Here is a 24591-nt window from a genome sequence, read left to right as displayed (position 1 = left end):
GAAGATTTCAAACAACAACAAGATAGAAGCATTTTTGGTCTAAAAAGCTACTAATTGTGGAAACCTTTGTTTCGAAACTAAAATATTTGCTACATTAAATATGTTTTGATATAAATATTTTGGTTCCTTTCTTGGAGAAATAACTCTTGAGGTTATACCTTAGGGCTTCTCAAATTCTAGGTTACTAGTATTTTGTTATACATTGGACGTGAAAGGTATGTTTTAAGCATTATGTAGTTTCTACCACCTAAAACCGATAATTCTGTATAGTTGAAAATTGTGGATACAGGGTGATTGATATAAGTGTGCGAGCTGATTTATTCAAAATTTATAAGAGATATAAAAAAATGTTAAATTATAACTGCCTTGGTTTTTTTATTTAAAAAATTTTGGTCAAGTTGGAAAAATAATTTTAGTTGCCATTTATCCAATATGGCAGCCAACTTTGATTTTTCTTATAGAAGACCCCATATCTTATGAATTCTTTTGAAAGTAAATGCCATTTAAAAACGTTTTTATTCCTGGCATTTTTTTCTCTAAAGCTACTCATTTAGGAGTTACAGCATGTTAAAACTAAGAACAAATTTTAAAATACCGTAAGAAAACTAAAATATATAGTTTTTTTATTTTTAAATTTTATGTCATTTTGAAATAATGGAATTAATGGTCTTTTTAGAATGTAGATGCAATTTTGAGACTTATTTACTCTTAGCATTTTCTCTCCAAACTTACTCGTATAGGAGCTACATGACGCAGAATGTACACGGCAAGTTATTTTTTCTTAGTGTTAACACACTGTAAATCCTAAATGAGTAGCTTTAGAGAAAAAATGTCAAGAATAAAAACGTTTTTAAACGGCATTTACGTTCTAAATAAATCATAAAATATAGGGTCTTCCATAAGAAAAATCAAAGTTGGCAGCCATATTGGGAAAATGGCGGCTAAAATCATATTTTCAACTTTGACCAAACATTTTTAAACAAAAAATCCAAGGCAGTTACAATTTAACATTTTTTGATATTTTTTGATAACTTTTGAATAAACAGGTTGCACACTTATATAAATCACCCTGTATAGCTTATACTAATCCACAAACTTGAAAACTTGCTTTGAGACAAAATTGGTGTCAATGGTGTCATCCACAGGACATATGTCTAACTGTCACTTAAACCAAGCAAACACTTTATTCAATATTTGCATTATATAAATATAGAATGGCATCAATGATTATACAATTAAAATTAATTCTAGGAAAAAGTAGGCTATTCAATATGCTCACTAAATGAGTATTGTAGTAACATTTGTGCATTATAAATATTTTCAATTTATTTTTAAAAGTCTTAATATTATTAATTTCTACAATATATCTAGGCAACGAATTAAAAAAAAACCAAGTACCTGCAGTTGTAGGTTTTTTATTATAAAACTCTAAATTATGTCTGGATGGTGGGTAGTTCCGAGGCCTAGTATTATAATTATTATGTGTGACTCCCAGCTAGTGCATTTCTATTCATTTCACTTTTTAGACTAATTATAGTTTTATAAATATGTAATCCATACTCTGTAAATATATTTAATTAAAAAAATACTGTTTCGCCGATTGGTTGTTTCCTAAGTTTAACATAATGTTTATGGCTCTCTTTTGTAAAATTAATATACTATCTCGATTTTCAATGGTTGTTGCACCATATAATTTAATACCGAATGTAATAAGTGAGTGTACTGTTTTACGATTTTGAGGAATTATAATTCAAAGCTTTCTGAAATATGGCTTTTTCACTTTACCCAATTGGAAAGATTGTGTTCTTGTATTTAATTCAGTGCGACCTCGGTTTTCTATTCGGTTTTCTAAAAGCTAGAAAAGATTTGAAAGAATTTTCATGGTCAGGATTTTTTTACGATTTTCGCTACTTTTCCCATTCTAAGTAAATTCTTTTTGCAAACATTATTAATATTTTGTATATACTCTGGTTTACTTAAAGTTTTATCCCCCTATCGTACTTCCAAACCCCCTCCCTAATATTATATCCTCCCCCGCCCCAATGTTATTCTTACAGGTGCATAAGTCTAAATCACGTTTACCCATTTCTAGATTAACTGGATGTCTGAAATTTGGCCCGATTGTAGGTCTTGCGCCCTGTCCCCGTGGCTCATTTATCCCCAACCAAAAAAGGGGGCCTAGGGGCGGAGCCCCCAGCGAGCCAAAGGCGAGTATTTATTTATACAGCTAGAGTACACACCTGACCAAAAGGATGGTGTGGCAACATAATGTTATGTTTTTAAAACATACTAACACTTTTTGAATTTTTCAGATGCTGTTTTTGTGGTGCGTGCTATATCTGGTGGTGCCTTCAAGTTTTGCAGCCCTACACCCCATTTCTCCCTGTCCCAGTATATTTCACTATGAGGGGACACAGCCCGAGAATGAAAGGTGGTACGGGGTAGTGCTGCTAGACACGGAAGAGTCGCTAGTTGGAGTTCGCATAGACATAAGATTAGACCGCAGAGCGGAAGTGTTAGTGGTGAGTATTTGAATCATGGTTTTACTATCAAAAAGGTTGCCAATGGTTCTTTTTATCATGTTATCAGTGACAATGACGTTCTTTTATATACTTATAGTTTATGAAATGTTTAAAAACAATTTATCCCAACTAGTGATTGTCTTATACCTTAATACACCCAGTCCTTTACAAACAGAGGAGAATGCCCATAATGACTGAACATTGACTTAAAATGCTTGGGCAATCTTTTATTTTGTACAGATAAAAAATGTCCTATTCATTCTGGAAATTTCCATAACAAATTTAATATGTTTTTATTATCAACCAATTTTTATTGCATGTGCAGGCTGCTCTTGCCTACATCTACTGATTTCTTCTAAAACTTCAATTTAGAGCGATTGAAACACTTTTGAAAATTTAGATATAACTTTTTTATGTTGCAGAAATTGAAACTATCACTGTGGGTTCATTGATCAATGTTATTATTATAATAAACTGCTGAATTTTGAGTACTTAACACGTTCGTTGCAAAAATCCCATTGCAAGGCAGTCGATAATGCTACGCAGCCTCGGCGCATCAGCGATCAGCGAACGCAATAGTCATTAAAATATTTCAGTCTTGACTGCGGCGGTAATGGTTCTGTGTTACCCCGAGAGTGGACGTAGTCATCAGCAGGGAACGTTTTAATCTAAAAATCAGTTTGGTTTACAGTCATGGATGGGTACAGTAACTACAGAAGACAATGAGCGTTTCACAATCCTCAGCCTGGACCAGAAGCTACACCCAGGGCCTCCCACTCCCTCTCGCCTCATGGTGAAGTTCAACCCAGTCAAGGGTCCGCCTCAGGTGCAATCAATAAGACTAAACGGACGACAGATTTGTCCACCTGACCCCAGTGAGTACAAAGCTCTTGTCAATATTGTACTTTACTAATTAACTTAATAAAAGTAACTTTGCTTTGCAAACTTAGTGTAGAATCATAGTTCTATTCGTGTTATCATTGAGCGTGTTACACAGAGCTGCAAAAGACACAGTAATTAAATTTAAAGTTTCCACAGCTTGCAAGAGAATCTAATATAAGCTAGTTTAGATGAATTCGCTAACACTTTCTAAATACTTTACTCTCTTTTTTCGCCATACTCAGGATAGGTGTAACTTGAGGAAATAAAAGTTTTAGTCCCTGAAACATTTGATTTTATTTTTCATCATCCAGTACAGAAAGTAACAATTTTCGATAACAGCTGATATCAAAGAAACTAGTTGTTTCCCAAGCTCTAATTTAGAGCGACGGAAAAATTATCAGTAGATTTTCCCTTGTTCTAAATTTACTTTCCCTTGCCCTCGAATAGTTCTCAATTTATTCACTACGCGTAATAATGTTTTGTTATGGTTTATTTTAATGATTAAAATCAGCAGTTTTCATTTTTGCGCAATGAATGTATACAGAAACAGGCATTAGTTTGTTTTGCTGTGTTTTAGCATAGTGCGTGTTTGAAATTGCTTAAAATTTGTCTAACATTCCTGAAGATTTGATGAAAACAGCTTCAGAGGTAACTAATCACATTCCACCAGAGAAATCACGGGAAAGATATGAAGAAAGTTTACAAACTGGTGAAAAATTACAAAATGTTTTGTCAATTAAAGTAAATGAAGAAGTAGTTATTAATATACTAATCTAAAAAAAATCTGTAATCATAAACTATATACATTGTGAAGTAGATTTTCAATGATAATGAGTGGTCTAAAACTATTTTAAAAGTACTGAGGAATGAGGAAAGCTATTCTGTATGAAATTTGGTTTTCCTGTGTTCGGCTTTTCTCACACATGAAACTTGAGTGTGCACGACGGAAAATGCCACTTTTGGTCCTAGTAAAGAAATATAGGCTACTATTCCTTAATAAAAATATTGGAAACACATTTGCCATGTTTCAAAGGGATACACTAAAAACTTACTTAAATATCAACACACAATGTCAGATAATGTACAGAAAGGATTCCTCTTGCTTAGGGCTACATTATAAAATTACACTGTGAAATTGTCTATCAAGTACAAATATAAAAGGTTTAATTTACCTGTTGCGTCGATTGATCCTTAAGTTATAAAATAACTGCGGCCGTTTCGTGATCGCTTGGCAGCACGAAACGCTCAGTAGCTTACATGTTTTGTTGCGAATACTGTACAACCTAGTCAAAAACACAATTAAAATAAACACAACACGAACATAAAAACGGTTCCAATACACAAACATTTAGATAATACTGAGTTAGTCCAGCAAGGAACGGGGTTTGGTAGTAGGTCGCTTAGATAGCACTATATATTTTGTTGTGTATTTGTACCATTTTTATGTTCGTGTTGTGTTTGTTTTAATTATATTAGCGAATTTCCCATACAGGGAATAAGCTATTACCGTAGTACTCATGGTAAAACCTGGACCCGGGACCGATTTACTTTTTTGTTTTGAGGTCCCTAGAGGCCAAAAACACCATCTGTTTAAATTCATATTTATATATATATATATTCATATATGTGTCCGTTAGCGCGATAACTCAAGCAAAAATCAACCGATTTTGATGAAATTTAGTACAAAGAATAAACCTATGCTTATTCGAACGACTTCGCAAACCAGCATGATCGGACTATGGGAACAGGGGTTTTATGGGGTAAAAATTGGTTTTTCCCATTTTTGACCCTAAAACATAAAATGTTTGAATTTCTTTCCCAACCATTTTGTAGAGCTTAAAAAAGAAATAATTTAGTATATTGAAGCATTGTTGTATTCCTAAAGGTTACAGAGAAAATTCAAAATAAGTGTAAATTTAAAATTCTCATGTTATTCTTATGGAGAAAATTGTAAACTGTTGTAGTTTGCTTGTTTATGAGCATGTTTTGATCAAAATTCGAAAATGCATTAATTTAATACTAAACTATTAACATTTTTCAAAAAAACACCTTTTTGCCCCCCCTGTTGCAGCAAACCTAAGTACTCATTAAACTGTGATATTTTTAAGGAGACATTTTAGTGTAAATCCAATCAGGCAAATGGAAATTTGCTTAGTCTGCACGTTTGCTGCAGCGGGGGTATTTTTGACAAGTTGCAGGCTTTGAAAATTTTGTCTTTGAAGGCACTGTGCAATTTAATTGTTGGACTATTTGACAGAGGTATGTAAAACCTATTTATGTCTTGACAAAATAGTCCAGTGGCCAAAAATATTAAGTTTGATAAAAATTTAATTTAGAGCAGAATCTAGAATTTAGAGCAGTGAATTAAAGAGAATCACACCACCCAACGACTTGCAGCTATAACAGCCATGAAATGTATCACAACAGGCTTCCAGCATATGTATAAATATGTATTGAATAGAAATACTGTAATTATACTTCAGCATATCTAAGAATTTTTTTTTCATAATTGTAATACAAGTATGTTCAACAGATTTCTCTCCTGATGCTCAGACTAGTGGGCAAGACCACTTGTATGAGAATAGATACACAACAGAGAGAGTGACTAGGAGACCAGATCCGTCATTTGAAGACGACTGGACCAACTCTAGACCTCAAGTGAATCCCTCCAGGGCTCCAAGCCCTAGTGACAGCTATAAACCTCCGCGACGAGAGAGCCCAGTTAGTGGGGGCTATGGTAGCAGCGGGGGTAGCAGTGGAGGAAATAGTGGTGGGGGATATGGTAGCAGTGGGGGAAATGGTGGAAGCAATAATGGTGGGGGCTATGGTAGCAGTGGGGGCAATAGTGGAAGCAATAGTGGTGGGACCTATGGTAGCAGTGGGGGCAATAGTGGAAGCAATAGTGGTGGGACCTATGGTAGCAGTGGGGGCAATAGTGGAAGCAATAGTGGTGGGGGCTATGGTAGCAGTGGGGGCAATAGTGGTGGCACAGGGTCTATCTACCAAAAGGACAAACCTACCGGGAGTCACGGCTACAACTCCTACACGGAGAGAGAACCAACTCGCTCAACGACTTACAGTTATGACAGCCATGAAACATATCACAACAGGCCTTCAGGATCTTCCAGCATAGACGCCAACAGACCAGGATCTTCAGGGGGACAGAGTAACAACAGACCTGTCAACGAAAACGCCTATGTCAGTCCTGACACTTCTATAAACATCAACATCAATCCAGCAGGAAGTGGTTACAATTCCCATACGAGTGGAGGAAACAGACCTTCAAATGAGAGAGAACCCACCTACACAAACAACGTGTATCCCAAGACCACGGAGAAATACCACGAAGAGAATCCCGGAAACAGGGAGGACGTTTACGTGAAACCCACAACAAAAAAACCTGTCGTGGTAAACACTAATACCAATGTAGTAATAAGCATACACACTAATGACGACGGGAGTGTAGTAACTACAAGTGGTTCAAGAACTACGACTAAGAGGCCTTACGGAAGCAGTAGCGATACCATCAATAATAATAACAACAGTCGTCAAACGACTAGCAGACCGACTTATTCTGACAATCAAAGACCCAGTAATACCGTGTATCAAAACAGACCTAACAGAAATCCTGAAATATCCTCTTCAGAAAGTCAGTATAAACCTGGGTATGGACAAAATAATTATGGGCAGAGTAATAACGATCGAACAACGGAGAAGAATTATGCTAACAATAACAATAGGCCTAGCAGTAATACTGAAAATAGTGGAACTAGACCTGTAGCTATTCCCAGCAACAGACCATATAGTGGAAATGACAATCAAAAGATTCCAAGACCCCCAGTAACCTCTGGACAGAAACATGGGTATGTATTAATAGATATACATTTCTCTACCCTTCTATTAGTTCACAATAAGTAGTCTAGTGAGGTTAAGTATTTGAATAGTGTGAAGGATGTGTGTCAACACCTTCATTAATATATTATGGTCCTTACTCCATAGGGAGTTATAAGCCAATAAATTGTCAACTTGTATACAACCAGGTATATATAGTCAATGATACAACACTAATTCTTAATGCTACAAGATTGCCCATTGATGCCTCCTATAGCTAACACATAAAAAATCCATTCTCATTAATCAATATAATTTTTAATGACATATAAACAGGATCATCTATTTCTTTAAAATCAATCCTCTTTTACGTTAAAGAACTTTTTTTCATTTGTTGGGATAGTAAGTAAGACAGTTTTTGCGTTTAAAACGTTGTATGTAGTATAAAGTTCTAGGTTATAGTTTTCTTAAATGTAATCAGCCAGTTGTTTTGGAAGGTTTAAACAAACCACCTAATTCCACAGCTCAAAATGCAAATAATGCAATATTGGTCAGGTTCTTGGGAAAAACATACACCTATAGGTTAAATAGTACATTCTAATTGTTTACGTCATCTGTAAAAGGTGTTGTTTTAGTTTAAAAAATAAATTATGGACTCTTAATACATCTAGGGGATTACTTTTGGGAACAATTAGTAAATATTTTTTACTCAGAACAGATTTAATATCTTAAAACATTGATAAATACAAAGCTAAGAGTAGCTAAGTCAGTTGTCACACTCCTTCCAACATTGGCCCTGGTGTTTCCCCACAACAATAGTTTATATGACAGGTTGTTAGGTTAATGTGGTATTTAAGTTGGTAAGTCTTTGTCCAGCAGAATAATCCACAATCACTAGCTTAAGCAGAGAAGTAAAACTAAATAGTTCATACTTAAAGTACAAATCATAAATTGCATCACCTCTTAAACTATGCCTTACCAATATCTGAGGGCCTTAAGTAAAGGCCATTTAAGGTTTTGCGTATAGCTCCGTAGTTCTGGCTTATGCAGCAATGAGGCTCCTCGCCGCTTACTGGCATCATTGGTGAACAAAATGACACCATTTGCAGCTATGTAGCTGACGTGTACGCTTTGCTGTTGTTTTTTAAATTATTGAATCTTCCAATTTTCAATCATCTTCCTAATGTTTAAGGTATAATTCTCTGTTAATAAAAAATGTAAAAAATAATCAATCAAATATATTTTTAGTGATGACGGGGACCTGATGGCGTCCAACTCGAATATCAAGTGTGGTCAGGTGGCCGTCAACCCAGCGCCTCTCATCACTCACGGTCAGAACACTGCGCGTGGTCAGTGGCCGTGGCACATCGCGTTGTACCGCATAGAAGGCATCAACCTGAGCTATAGTTGCGGAGGCTCTCTCGTTAGCCCCACAGTTGTGATCACAGGTTTGTTATCTGCTTGGATATATCACTTTTAATTAATATTGAATTGTATAAATATGTTTGGTGAGGGTAAAATATTTATTCTATTTACTTTAGAAAGTGTGGGGATGTAAATTCCCACTGACAATCCTTCGATATTAAAGTTGACTGTGTGCCAATGGAGAAATAAATGTGAAGGACCAGCCTAGTTATTCTAGGCAGAAAATAAGATGTAATAATAGGCCTTCTGGCGTATAGACAACATACTGTAATATTATCAGGTCTACAGTAATATTGAAATATTGGAAATAGCTGTCCTATTCCTAGCTTCTAACCAGCGACATGTGAGGGAGGTGGGATAATATTACACTAAATATTCTACCAGTAGAAATAAAATGTTAAAGTCACTCACCATTGCTGCTGTGTTGTGCTATTACCTGGTTACCCAGATTCCTAGCCCTCAGTAGAATTGGATACTCCTGCTCACATCAGAATTAAGCGTGGTTCAGCCTTTCACGACACGTCCCGATCGAAAATCATGCACAGTTTTGCAGTGCGTAGGGAACTATGTCGCTCACCTTAGAAACTAAACCTAATCTGGACGATGTGTCCAGTGAAATTACAGTTTTGCTAATTAGACATGGAGACGGCAACGCCGTAGAGAGAAAAATAAAGAAAAATGGGTTTGGCAATGAGACAGAAAAAGAGACACGGACCGATACGACAACCTCCCGCAACTTGCCGTCTTCGATTCAACAGGGGGAAGAAACAAGATACAGGGTTGGGGGGATCAGCTGTTTACTGATAACAAGGACATAGCTAGCCTAGCAGGATTGAGGGCGTGTCGGCAATGCATTTAAAACTTAATCGTGTTTTGTTTTTTATTGAGTCTCCCTTTAGAGTTCTTGTATGTCCTTAAAATTTATATAAAATAAATATGTGGCTTTAAGTACCTAATTCTTCATAAACACAGAAGAAAATGAATGTTTTCTTTACAAAGAGTTGTTTAGCCTCCGGATTACTGTATTATACTTATAATCGTTTACAATACCTGTATGTGGCCAAAACAGCAAAAAAGGATCACCATATGCATAGGTATTGTAAACCATTATGAATGTATTGATTAATAACTCTCGTTTGGGTATAGATCGAAACATTTAGAGTACTAAGATGAATGTGCTACTTTAGAACTCTTCTCCTTCCAACCCATTGCTTTTTGTTATTTTGTAAGTCATGCCAAAAGTTGCTGTAAGATCCCATTTAATAAGAGTATTCAGGTTGAAGAGAGTGTTGGGGAAGTTTTCTGTGTCCACCTTACAAGCCATTATAATTTACATGATCTTTACTTGCCTAAAAACCTTCACCACTAGGTTTGGCAGTGTCTATATTTAAAGCAAAATGGTTAGGTAACTGAGAAATTTATAAAATAGAATGTGGTGAAAATGTTAAAAATCTCTCAGTTTCCCCGTTGTCAAACACGTTTATAGCCTGAAGATTTTCTTCCATTGAAACCAATAACTTCTTATGTTTTAAAGCCATTATCACTAACAATATAAAAAAAACTGACAAAGTAAAAATTCTCCATCTGTAACTGTCAAATAAAAAAAAAACGATCTTCGTCTACTCAACAAAGATCTTTGTTTGCTTTGTGACTAAGACACAAGGTATAAGAGATAGGTATGACGAGTTAACCAACTTTGTGTGCAGCACACTAAAAGAATCAGAAAGCCATTGGAGGTGTCTGAAGCATGAAATTTATCTTCCAAGTACACATGAGGGGGGGCAAAAGGGGGTTCTTGACGTATTTGCTATGGTGTAAAATCATACCTCACAGAAATAACACACAATGTTTCATTACCCAATCGTTCACAGTGAGAGTCAAATCACTTGAAAGGTCAAACAGGGAGGTAATTGATGATAGATAATTAAGACGTTGCTGTAAAATGGAATATGTTTATTATTTATCCAACATTTATCAAACAAAAAATATTCTAGAGCTTACCATACTTCATAAATTATTTTGCCTTGAGTGGTGCAAACTAAAAACCGGTTAAGGAAATGTTCAAGGAGTGCAAAATATAAAATAAACAATCGCATGTTTGCAGCTGCTCACTGTGTGACCAAGGCCCCACGAGACCGGCCTGTGGATGCAGATATCTTGGTTGTCCAGCTCGGAAAGTACCATCTTTATCAGTTCAGCGATGATTCTGTTCAAAACAAACAGGTTTGTACATCTAAATAGCAACAGACAGAACAGTTTGCACTGTTCACGTCACTTTTGTACTCTAGTTGTTTAATGTAAGAATGTTAATGTTCACTTACAAGTGGTTTCAATTTAAACGCTTTATTCTCTAATGCTACTAAATGAGAACAAGGAATTAATCTTTGTAGGACAATCTGCAAGTCAAGTGTATAAGCGTCATACTTATAAGAGAGCCATACAAAGAGGAAGTTCCGTTTAACCATCCTCATAAAACAAACTAATTGGGGATCCAACTCTTCTAGGTTTTTGAAAGTTTGAATTACATTTATCTTAATATCAGTTAGGCCAGGTGCACACAGGCGATTTTGAGTCTAGCAACAGTTGCCCAACTACAGTGGAGTCCCGATAATCCGAACTTCGGTAATCCAAAAGTCCGCTTAATCCGAAACTAAAAAATATATTTTTTAATAAAAAAAAATTTATTAAAATTTTAAATCTTTTTAAAATAAAATAAAAAATTAATTTTTAACACAGTTAGCTGTACCTCCTCAAAGTATTCTGTAGATAGACTTTTTTGTGGAGTTTTTAGTAAATATTTCACCATTTTTGTTATTAACATTTTTCATTTTCGTCCCGAGTTCCAATCCCGCCAAATCACAAATGGATTTTACTAAGTGATAATGCTGCAGCCGCTGGGTCTAGCCTTAAGTAATGTGAAAAACAATCCCGGGCTCGTGCCTAGGGTCCTAAGACAAAAAAAAAAAATTAAAAATGAAAAAAAAAATTAAAATACATTTTTTTTAATTTTCCAATTTTTTTTTAATTTTCAAAAAGTTAAAAAAACAAGAAAAATGTGTAATCCGAAATATTTGGTATTCCGAAATGGGTCCGGTCCCAACCATTTCGGACTAACGGGACTCTACTGTAATTGGGGGACTGTTCCGCAACCCACTCAGAGACTCTGAAGTCTAGCGACAGTTGAGCTGGAGTGCGCACCCAGGCAACTTTAAAGTCGTGAATCTAAAGTCTTAAGACGTAAGTTGGACATTACATTCGCTATCATCGTTAACAGTACCGAATGGATTTCAATGATACAGCCGTAGTATGTGCTTTGTTGTTGAAGTTGTGATCTTTGATTTTATCCTCTTGTATTAGGTTCTTCCAATCTTTCGTAACTGCCAAAGACACTTCATCCCACAACTTCTTCTTCAAATTAATATCCGAATAGTCTTTCAATGACTCTAAATATAAAGACGGCCTCTTTTCAGCTTCATCAATTAATTGTTTGACATCCTCATCACGGGCACTCATATTTAAGAAATTTTCTAAAAACTTCACACAACAAAAAAAGAGCAAACACTAGTGACAGTTCTGCCCACGAGTAGCTGAATTCCTGGGGTGGTCTGAGCGACACAGCGACAATTTAGTCGCATGTGTGCACGTCTACACTTGTTTCAATGGATACCAAACCTGGAGCGACAGTCCCGCGACAATTGAGTCGCAGAGCTGTCTCTGGCAAATTGGGTTCTGGGAACATCGGTTGCGACAGTTGCGCGACTGTCCCTAGACTGTTTCCTTGGTGTGCGCACTCCAATTTCAAACAATGTTGAACATTTTAGTCAGGCAACTGTTGCTAGACGCCTATGTGCGCCTGGCCTTAAGGCAGTGCTATAGTCTGTATGATCAAACCTGTCTCCTGACCTTTTGTCTACCTGGGGACTACTAGGACTAGTCAGTGGGATGGGCCAGTACCCAGGTTCTGGAAGGATCAGGAGACATGTTCAATCACACAGACCATAATACAGGACCGTTCTGGAACCCCATGTATGTAATTAAACAATTTTTACAAGAAAAAGCTTGAATAATGTTGTCTGAATTTTTAAATATAAATAGTAGTTGTATAGTATTCTAAATGTAAAGTAGCTGTGTGGTTAACTTTGGCACATTCCCAACTTAGTTGTATGAAATTTCTATTTTTAAACTAAATTACATTCTTCAGTGAGGGACAAAAAACTCACTAGTGCTGGTGGCAGTGACATCGTTGTGCTATGAATATTATATAGGTACTTTTGTACTCTATTTGTTAAATTTAAGAGTGTGCATGATTTAAATGGTAATTTAAATCTTTTTTATCCTCCACAGCTACTACAGTAATGAGAATAAGGGAACCAAAACTAAATTGTAAAAACGTCAACCTTATAAGAAAGCCCTTTTTGAATCACATTTAAGGGTGATAAACTGTCTGTTAACTTCTGACAATAATCATATTTTATTTGAGTTATCGGTGTGGGTTGTTTGATTGAAGTTTATTGTTTTAAGATTTATTTTGTTTGTAGGTTCGAGATGTCCACGTTCATCCAAGTTACAACAGTTCCAACTATCTTGACGATGTCGCCATCTTGATTCTCTCAACTCCGGCAGAATATACAAAGTTTGTTCGACCAGTGTGTCTTTGGCCTAAGCACAACTTTAATCTTCCAAATATTGACAATAAGGAGGGAACTGTAAGTTATAGTTTTTTATAGAGTTGTTTTTTTCATCTCAATTTCTCTTGACAAGTATGTTCATCTTGTAAAAAGTCTTGATTAAACATATATCTTTTTGTTTGAGGAAATGTTAAAGCTGGTTTTACAACAGTTGAGGAAAAGACATTCTAAAACAATGATATAACTTGAACAAGTATGTGTTACTTATTCTGACAAATAAAATGCCCGTCACTTGATTATGATTGTGGTTTGTTCCATTAATATAAAGCACATAGCTGTATTGGTTGCAAACACTTTAAAGAGGTATAGATAAGTATCATAAAAATAGCTGCCATTATAGGTATAGAAGGTAGCGAGCTGGTCTAGTGGTAGAGTGTGGGGCTACGGTGCCCGAGGTCCCGGGTTCAAATCCTGCCAATCACCAAATGAATTTTATCCATATGATAATGCCGCAACTCACTAGGACTATTCTGAAGTAATGTGTAAAACAGTTCCGGGCTAGAACTCGCGTCCTAGGATGTGACGGTGGGACATTACAAAAAAAGTATAGGTATAGAGTTATATCTGACTTGACTCAGCCACCTACCCCTCCTAAATATAGAGAAGCATTTTTTATATACAAAAAATAAAATGAGCAAGCACATAAAGAAGATTTAACTTTCACACAAAATACTAGAATGTGATTGGTTAAAGATTTATATTTTTTTAGTTATCCGATTGGTTGTAGATTTATATATTTGTAGTTATGATTGGTTGTTAATTAACATTTTTGTTACTCACTAAGACCTCTTTTATGCACAACGTTTTCGGTCGGGCGAAATTGTCGAGCGGAATCTAGGACCCTTTTATGCAGTTTTTCCGCCGAGCGGTGGGAGTGTCAGTGTTGCCAACTTTGTTCATTTGGCCATCATCAGTCACCCAAAATGGACTCTTGTTTATTAGTTTTGACCAATTTACATTTGGAGAAAAATAGACGACAAAGAAGGAAGTGGGCTGTACACCCGGTGAATTGAAGTCTTAGGTTGGATGGGGCTTTTGCAAATTTATATGGTGTGATGCGAAATGATTGTATTATTACGAGGATTTAAACAAAAATTTAAACTTGATCATACTCACCATTTAAGTTTTTTTACAATTATATCACTTCTTTAGCTGTATTCACAATATCGCTGTATCAATGATCAATAAATCGACAAATAAATGCACTAAAAATTAATTACCCATCTATTTACAACGATTAGGGGATTTAGATATTGTGGATGACAGTGCTCGGGGTAGGTTGGCAGCGCTGTGTTCTGCCCAACAGAAAATGCTGAGGCATAAAAGGGTTCCATTTGGTCCTATGTAAAAAAACTCGGCGGAACGTAAGTTTTCCACCCGCCCTGGACGGAACGCTGAAACGTGACACAGAATCTGTCGTGAATAGAAAGGTCCAATTTGATCTCATGTTAAAAACTCCCTGACAGTATGCCCAATGGATTCCGCCCGACAGAAAACGTCGTGCATAAAAGAGGCCTAAGATCAGCTGTTTCTCAGTCAGTAACAAAGCTACTAAGATCATCTCACCCTGTTGTACACTCAGTGATGAAATTTGAGGTACTGGAACAGAAAACTAGCTGCAGACTTTGTTCTTCTATTAAGTCCTCCACTATCTTCTATAATTATCTTATTCCCTAGTCAATTGCTGTAGTATAACCATGTAAAATTATTAAATAAATTTGCACCATCAGTGTTGTGTCTTAGTAAGTACTTATGTTACCTACTAACAAAAACATATTTTAGAAAATGTTATTTAAAATGTTTTTAGTTTAAACGTTAAAACATTTTCTCTAGAGGGAGAGATATGTCCTGGAACACCTTCCCTTGGAGTATCTTCTTAAATCGAGTCATGCGTGGACAGTGGCGGTCCAAGGATTTCATTTCAGGGGGAAGGGAGGATGACCACTGGGTGGTCTGGGGGTTGGGAATATCCAGAAAAAAGGGTCCGGGATTGAAATGTTGCATTTAAAGCCTAAAAACATATTTTTATACGTATTTGAGCTCTAAAATATGCTCAAGCTAATAGTATTTATATTAGCTAATAAAATATCAAATATTCCCATCCACCCACTGGGACCGCTAGTGTGCATGGATTTATTAATGATTGTCCAAATTACATCTATTTCGTTTCATGTAACATTTCACATGCTAAATATAACATTTCACATGCTAAATATAACATTTTGTGTTTGACGACAGGTCGTTGGCTGGGGTTACGATGAAAACAACCAGGTGACGGAGGAGCTGAAGATGGCCCGAATGCCAGTCGTCTCTTACGTCACTTGTCTCAAGAGCTATCCTCAGTTCTTCTCCCAGTTCACAGCTGAGAACAAGACTTTCTGTGCTGGATTCAGACAAGGTACATCGATTAAAGGTGAAGGGAAATGTTGACTAAAGTCAATACTAGCTTTAAGCCACTAATCCAATTTTAACCCTTTTATTGCTCCAGAGTCGCTGACAGCGCCGTGCTGAAAAGTTCTAGGGGATTTTGACCAAATAAGCAAGCTCTTAGAAAAAATTCATATCCCCCTTATTGTTTTATATATTTGAACCAAATATCTTTTGTCTTTTACACAAATAAATGTACTAAAAAGTAATGACCCATCTTTTACATTTTTGGTACACCCAAACAAATATTTTTACAACAGAAAACGAGCTATCACGATCCATTTTTTACACTCTAGGCTATGGAAAACATTCACCAACAATGCATTTTACATTGTAGTCGTTTTGGTTTTATGAAAATGAATCACTTACAATAACTATATACATCTAAAAACACTACACATACTAACTTTGGAAAACATAACTTAAGAAATATCTTTGTTCCAAAACAAACAACAGCGAAAACGTAATTCGTCACAGCGTCACTGCGCACAAAGAAACAAAGAATTAAAAAGTAAACAGCTGACCGCTAGCAACAGTAACGGAGGGAAATGTCTGGCGATCGATAATTTGAAGCCTTTGGAACATACTGACGAATTAACCAGCCAATTAAGTCCAGGGCATCGATGCGTACTATACGAATTATGAATAGTTAAGTTGCTCTCAGCGACACTCACACATTAAGGTAAAAACACATCGTTGCGGTCAGCGACTCTGTAGCACTAAAAGGTTTAAAGGTTCAATATTTCAAACTGATAAATACAGTAGACTCTCGATTACCCACAATAATGAGTGGCTGAGTGATCAAGGATAATCAAAATTGTGGATAACGCAAACCTAACCTAAAATGTGGTTACTAACTACTTTGAATGTATTTAAGCTTCAATACAGGTTTAGGCAATAATGAAACATTTTAAAGACAGTGTACACTCTTTTGACTTTGTTTCACACATGTCTATTTACAAAACAAGTAATATTGGATAGCCTATGTATAGGTCTATCAATAACAAAAATCAGAACACCCACAAAATGGAACTTACCAACTCATTGGTTGTAAATGGTGACTCATCAGTGGTTGGTGAAGTAAACAACGGCAATCTATAGTATCTTTAGTCTGACCATGAGGTGATGGGCTAAACATATTGGCTGATACTGCATAGTAACACGTTTAACTTGTATAGTGTATTTTTTCATTTAGTTTTTTTTTTTTTTTTTTTTTTTTTTTTGCAATTGTGGTTAATCCCCAATGTGGTTAAATTACTCGTGGGTAATTAATTGGGAGTCTACTGTAGTACTTTTATTATAAAAGTATAATAAACTACCTGTCGCCATAGACCTACTGGTCGTACTGTGATTTGGTAATAGTTAAGTACCATTATGGTGTTAGTCACCATGCTTGTGGCATGCTTGTGGTGACTGAAATATACTGTATGATAGTCTACGCTGTAGGTTTTGAAAAAGTAATGTCTAGCTTATAAGTCTTAAGACGTCTTTGGTGACAAAACCACCCAGCCGCCGTGTTCGGCAAAAATGATGATGATGTAAACATTTTTGAGAAAAATATAATATTTTGTTGTTGTGTGTAAAGGGTAAGTTAAAAGTTTACCCAAGCCTGCGTGGCAATGTTGTAAGTATAAAGAGTAATAATTTGTTAAATTTTTTTTGTTGATCTTTCAACATACTGCAATAAAAACATCTTTAAATAAATACTATTCATGCTTGGAAGCCATGTAAATTTACTAGACATGTGTGAATTTTATATATAATATATCACGGATATAAAATGAGGTTGTGATGGGTTGTTTCAAGGACAATATTTCAACCAAGTTGTTAAAAAAGTACAAAATTAAATCACAACTAAGTTTAAAATTCAAGAAAAATATGTTCTATGCACAATGTTCTTGCCAGCAGAAAACATGTTATTGCTTTTGAGTTTTGATTCTTGTGTTGAACATTGAAAAAAGTATTTGTTAATTGTTAGTCCCTAGGACCATAGGTTACTAGGTTACGTAATTTAGTCGATAGGTCAGTAGGATTGTCATTGGAAACACGACTAAAAGAGTGTACCAACCATGAGTCAAAACTCTGAACTTCAGGCTCCTGGGTTTCCATTAGTTTTATTTGATCAAAAATTAAATAAAAACTATTCGTAAAAGTAAGGTAACATGATACCATCTTCTCATCTCAGCTGATTCAGTCAGTTGAGTGTGTTGGAAAAGAAAGATAGAAATGGTGAGTCTTTAGGTGGGTCGGTGGTTCAGTCAGTAGTGCCTCAGATTTCAAACCCAAGGCAGCGAGGTTGTGGGTTCGGATCCTGGTCACTGCCACAATTTTTAACAGTAAAGTTCACCCTTGTACTGTACCGGCTCACCTCCTGGCTTTGCTGGATACGTTCCATACACAGGCCTCTGTGGTCCATATGGAAAGGGCAAATACAAGTTTAAAAGAGGCCGCCAACTTCTTTAAAAATATATATATATTCCCAGCTGATGGAGCCCGTCAATTATTGCCACTTGAATTGTCTTCCAAGAACAATTAATATATCACCCATAAACCATAACAAATTTTCCTACATCTCTAGTATTTAAATTATTCTTATATTTTATATTATCATGATTACTTTCCAATTTTCATTTTCACCTCATTCGCTGGTTTCTGATAAGTTGTTTCTATCAGCTGGGAAAGGAATTTACAATAGATCTCCACACCTCTTTCCACAGACCCAACTGTGGCTAGGGCCCACTTACTTCCAATATATTTTGCACAAGTTAAAACAATTTTCCGGCTGCAGGTACCAGTGTCTGCAATGGTGACAGTGGTGGTGGGATGGTCTTCCAGCAAGACGGGGTGTGGTACCTCCGTGGACTCGTCAGTATTACAGTTGCCAAGCAAGGGTTACGTGTGTGTGACACTAACCATTACGTTGTATTTACTGACATTTCCAACTACCTGGACTGGATTGCACAATATCTTTAAAGGAGGTTAGTAAAATGTTAATATTCTAGTTTTGATTTGTATAACCAAGGTTCAAATGTGCCTCACTAATTTGTTTATGTGAGCACTTTTGCTGTTGTCAAATGTATACATTTGATTTTTTAAGACACATTACTAGGGCGACACATCAATCAGAGGTGGAACAAGGGGTCTAGCATTGAATTGCGGTTTTAGGCTTACCAAACTATTTTCTCGGATGACCCTCGGCTCCGTCCCCTTTAATTGAGGGGGGTTCCATAGATTCCAGCAAGCCCTGCTGAGGGTACAACAAAACCTTGCAATGACACTGGTTCTGTCCTTGATCATATGGTTGGTTGTGAAGGGTTTCTTATACACTTTTATAGTTTTCAGGCAAGCAGGACAATAAAATCTGAGACCTGCTGACTGAATAGTAAAGCCTTAAAACTAGTAGTTACTAATAAATAAAAAATTAACATCTACATCCCAACAACTTGGAATTTAGGTTTTAATTAAGTTTTTACAGCCATCCAATGAATTTTTGACCGAGATAAACTCCCGGATATGATGAAATTTGGATGGTAAAAATAAAAAATCTAATTAATTTAAAGATAAAAAAATAAAAAAATTGATCTTTATTACATTTAAAAAAAGATGTACACAATCCCAATAAAAAAACTGATCAATTTCAATATCAATAATTTGACTCTTTCTTTACTTCAAAGTTAGTTTAAAGTTTATAAAAAATTCTCTCTTTTGTTATAAATCCCAAAACGGCTTTGCTTGCTCTGAATTGTTTAATCACTGAAACTGTCAATACATAAAATTCAAGCAGGTACTAAGAAACGCCATAATGTTGATTGATATGAGATAAAGTATGCAATACCAGAAATAAAACTTTTCTTTATAATGGTTTAAATACCTGCATTCAGTAATCCAATAAGCTGCTTGTAGCAACTATAGTTTCGGTTCACGGAAGGAACCATCTTCAGGCCGTACAAGGCGTCGTTATTCACTTCCATATGTGAAGGTCGTCATTTAATAAATAAGTACATAGAACACAAACACACGAAAACGCACATTGACACGAACATTTAACATTAAAAATACCGAGTACTCGGGAACACGAGACAGGTGACGCGACCGGGTGGAAGTTGTAGCTCGAAAGACACATATACAGACACAATATAAAGACACAATACAGCGTCATCTGTCTCGTGTTCCCGAGTACTCGGTATTTTTAATGTTAAATGTTCGTGTCAATGTGGTTTTCGTGTGTTTGTGTTCTATGTACTTATTTATTAAATGACGACCTTCACATATGGAAGTGAATAACGACGCCTTGTACGGCCTGAAGATGGTTCCTTGTGAACCGAAACTATAGTTGCCACAAGCAGCTTATTGGATTACTGAATGCAGGTATTTAAACCATTATAAATATTCAAACGTAATCCGGAGGCTAACAACTCTTAAAAACTTTTCTGTATTCAAGTTTTTTTGGAGGATTTTACTTTCTTTATCGTTATTGTCATTGGCTGCTCAACTCACTTTCTCACCTACAGCATGGATCCCCCTAAACTATATCTATTGTTATCAGATGAGAGGATATTCTAACACTGTAAATGTTCTACCTTAAATTGTTTTTAGTATTCCTATGTGTCTATTCTGTTACTATTTTAGCTTAATGCACTATCCTATTGGGTGAATTTCATTACCAATAAATACTAGTTCACCAATCATTACTTTAAATTAAATTATGTAAAAGTAATAAGATTAATGTTTGATGGAATCTTGAATGTATAACGAATAAACAAAAAGACTAACGGTTTTTTTTAGGGATGGACGGGATTGAATTTTTAGTTCGGGACGGGACGGGACGGGATTTTTATTTCCTTCCCGATTTTCGGGACGGGACGGGACGGGATTTTTTCCTGTGCATAAAAAGAAAGTACTGTATTGCAGTTACCAAAAAAGACATACGAAATCAATTTTTACCATTGTGGCACTGATCTATAAAAACCAAAAAATGGGTAACAATTTACAGGTACCTATAGAAACTTGTGACTCGCGGGTCACGAGGTGATTGTCTGTATGACTCACGGTCATGGCGCGATCGTCGTCATGACTCGCGGTCACGGCGCGATTGTCGGTATGACTTCGCGGTCACGGGGTTATCGTCGGAATGACTCCACGGTCACGGCGCGATCGTCGTCATGACTCGCGGTCACGGCACGATCGTCGGTATGACTTGCGGTCACGGCGCGATCGTCGGTATGACTCCACGGTCACGGCGCGATCATCGTCATGACTCGTCGTCATGACTCGCGGTCACGGCGCGATCGTCGTCATGACTCGCGGTCACAACGCGATCGTCGGTATGACTCGCGGTCACGACGCGATCGTCGGTATGACTCGCGGTCACGACGCGATCGTCGGTATGACTCGCGGTCACGACGCGATCGTCGGTATGACTCGCGGTCACGGCGCGATCGTCGTCATGACTCGCGGTCACAACGCGATCGTCGGTATGACTCGCGGTCACGGCGCGATCGTCGTCATGACTCGCGGTCACGACGCGATCGTCGGTATGACTCGCGGTCACGACGCGATCGTCGGTATGACTCGCGGTCACAACGCGATCGTCGGTATGACTCGCGGTCACGACGCGATCGTCGGTATGACTCGCGGTCACGACGCGATCGTCGTCATGACTCGCGGGTCACGACGCGATCGTCGGTATGACTCGCGGTCACGGCGCGATCGTCGTCATGACTCGCGGTCACGGCGCGATCGTCGTCATGACTCGCGGTCACAACGCGATCGTCGGTATGACTCGCGGTCACGGCGCGATCGTCGGTAGGACTCCGCGGTCACGGCGCGATCGTCGGTATGACTCGCGGTCACGGCGCGATCGTCGGTAGGACTCCGCGGTCACGGCGCGATCGTCGGTATGACTCGCGGTCACGGCGCGGTCGTCGGTAGGACTCCGCGGTCACGGCGTAATCGTCGAAATGACTTCGTCTCCTGCGTTCGCGGACCTATCGCTCGCAATAACGGCGTTATCGGCACTCGCGAAGCGGAAAAATCGCCGACGATCGGACCAAATCCCGTCCCGAAAAATTCCCGAGTCCAATGTAATCCCGTCCCGATAATCGAGAATATTTTTTTCCCGAAAAATTCCCGAAATTTCGGGACCCGTCCATCCCTAGTTTTTTTACAACCTTTGAAAAATGTACTTAGGACATGTGTATTTGAAACTTTTGTTCTTAGTTTTGCGGGAGTGTATAATACCAGACACAAATAATTGATATTTTTTTAAATATAACCAATTACTGGTACATATTTGAACTGATATTTCAATACAGTATACATATATTACTGTAATATTTGAACTGGTAGTGAATCATATCACAGCTGTGATTTGAGAAAGGGTTTGTTCCTTGAGTGTTTAAACGTTGGTTGCTTAAGGTCTTTATTAATTATGAAGACTGGAACGGTATTTGCGGTATATGAATACAGTCGAACCTCGTTACTACGAACCTCAGTAAAAAGAATTCCTCAATAAGACAATTTTTTTTTTAATCCCCTTGAAACTGTCACATAGGTCAATGCTAAAAACACCTGTATACAACGTAGTAATTAGGTTTAAAACCTCCATAAGACGAATTTGTTTGTGACATGGGCTAGGACTATTTAAACTCTATACCTACAACAAATATTCTTAGCACAAAACCTCTTCAAGACGAATGTGACCTCTATAAGATGTATTTCTCATTATCTGAACCTCTATAGTACGCAGTTTTCAAAACAAACAGATGCTTTTGTCTCAACATCAAACCCCCGCCCATCCCTCTTCCTTCCTCAGTTCTTTAGAGAGGTTATCTCAGAGCACGTAGAAACCTCTATAAGACAAATAATGGCAGTATTAAACCTTGATAAAAAGAACCTCTTTTTTAAGAATACCGATAGTACAAATTTTTCCCCTACTTCTTGAAATTTGTCTTATAGAGGTTCGACTGTATTTAAATTTTGTTGGCTAACTGCACTTTTATAAAAAATTAAATCTACTAATTAGTTGTTAGAAGTAAAGGAAAGACAAATTGGCTGTTAGTAGTTATTAAAGTTAGTGGTTAGTTGTTAATAGAGTTAGGAAAGGCCAATTAGTTGTTAGAAATCTCCATAACATTAACACATAACATGCTAATTAAGAAGTTTTTTTCCAATTAGTTGTGTAGCTGATAGCTACAAATTCAAGCTATATTATTGAATACTAACAAACATACCAATTTATTAATAAATCAAACATTAATTTGTAATTTCAATTTGTTATTTCATACTGTTGGTTCAGTTCCTTTCATATGAGCAGAGGTATAGATAATGTCATTAGGATTGCGTCTAGGATGAGGAAATTCTTTTAACAGCCCTGAAAGTCACACCTCTAGACGATAGTGGTATTAAATTAATGTAAAAAATAACAAAAGAAACAATGTTGGGAGAAGGGTTCTGTTACGTATGCACATCCCGCTTTCTACTTGTAATTGGCACAATCTATATCAGATGGCAACATAACTTTATACATTAAACATTTTTCCAGGTTTGAACTGAGAATGGTGGAGCTTCCTGCTTACTTCAAAGTGGCTGTGACTTCAAACAAAGTTAGGAAGAGGCATGTGAATATTGTATTATACGGATAATTTACAAGCTCAACTATGTAGAGTAGTGAAAGACTTTTGTTAACCCTGCATCTGGACACCGACTCTTACCTAGTTGTTATTGAAACTATTTCCTCCACTACCAAATGACTAGTCACTAGTTGTTTGAGCATCAACTTTTTTACCTTCTAAGTTTCAACAGAAAACATCACTGTATTAGATATTGCTTTATATCCTTTTACACAGGAGATTATAACGTTTATTTTGATACATAGTTTGTTTTGTTACCGTGATTTAACAATATTTTGAAAGCTGAGAATAAAAACGTAGGTTGACGCAACTGCGTGTGATGTAAAATTCACTCTTACATTGTTTACATACAAATAATAATAAATATTTTCTTTTACTTTTTTCATGTAAAGAAAGATTTTTCAACAGTTATTTCATATCTTGGATTTCTAATAAAAAAATCTTTTGTATTTACAAGTAAACAGTTCAAAAAAATTTGTTTGTAATCTGTCAATGGTTTAAATTTGTTCCTTTTATTATCCTGAAAAAGAAAATGTATAATAGTATATACTTTTGTATGGTAGAACTCAATTTATACAGCTCTAAAGTAACCTATGTATATACAGTAACAAATGGCCTGCCAATACAGAGATTTGTAGCTGCCAGATGCAGGGCTAAACACACTCATTTGAGTAGTATTGGACTATAGGACGTGATGATAGACTTAATTCAGTTGGCTCATGTTAAGTTTTAATAAGTAACAAAGATCATGTTTTAATAAATGTTGTAAAACAAATATCTTGCTCGGAATTTGAATACTTTCGTTTTATCCTCATATTTACTTAGAACAAAACAAAATACTGTGAAATTTAATATTCATTTTTCCTTTACCTATACACTTATAAATGATGATGACTTGTTTTATTCTTCATACACTATCTGTTGTTTGCAATAGTGAGGTAGTATTCAAGTTGACTGTAAACCCTAACATAAAAGATACATCAAATTGTTGGCAATTTTAGAATCAAAAGATAATTTAATTTGTTTGAGCCATTGATAGAATGTGGTGCTGTTAAATAGCATTTTCTGTCTTATACCCCAAATGTTTACCCATACCGAACTGAAAGGGTGATTTATTGTAATTTATTATAGCTTTGTAGATAAAAATACAGACCACCAATGATAATTCACTAGAAGTCAGAATTA

At 36.5% G+C, this 24591-nt stretch overlaps 1 protein-coding gene across 4 annotated transcripts in view; it reads left to right on the top strand.

The window, feature by feature from the left end:
- The window catches only part of LOC128997829 (serine proteinase stubble-like), a 48793-nt gene extending 24612 nt beyond the window's left edge, over positions 1 to 24181 (top strand). For 3 of the 4 annotated variants that reach the window (XM_054423578.1, XM_054423576.1, XM_054423575.1), the window contains exons 2-10: positions 2313 to 2522; positions 3214 to 3397; positions 5938 to 7267; positions 8484 to 8683; positions 10765 to 10883; positions 13199 to 13366; positions 15587 to 15761; positions 18564 to 18753; positions 23319 to 24181. In XM_054423578.1, the coding sequence (XP_054279553.1) occupies positions 2313 to 2522; positions 3214 to 3397; positions 5938 to 7267; positions 8484 to 8683; positions 10765 to 10883; positions 13199 to 13366; positions 15587 to 15761; positions 18564 to 18748 (2571 nt within the window). In that variant the 3' untranslated portion in view covers positions 18749 to 18753; positions 23319 to 24181. The remainder of the gene's footprint in view (positions 1 to 2312; positions 2523 to 3213; positions 3398 to 5937; positions 7268 to 8483; positions 8684 to 10764; positions 10884 to 13198; positions 13367 to 15586; positions 15762 to 18563; positions 18754 to 23318) is intronic. The other variant, XM_054423577.1, reaches the window with a different exon arrangement.
- Positions 24182 to 24591: the final 410 nt, after the last annotated feature.

Source organism: Macrosteles quadrilineatus, unplaced genomic scaffold (assembly GCF_028750875.1).
Source record: "Macrosteles quadrilineatus isolate MER2022 unplaced genomic scaffold, UCM_ALF_1.0 Scaffold_7__1_contigs__length_78375512, whole genome shotgun sequence".
NCBI classification, from domain to species: domain Eukaryota; kingdom Metazoa; phylum Arthropoda; class Insecta; order Hemiptera; family Cicadellidae; genus Macrosteles; species Macrosteles quadrilineatus.
Note: the sequence above shows the minus strand (reverse complement) of the source record. Positions and strands in the feature narration are given on the sequence as shown.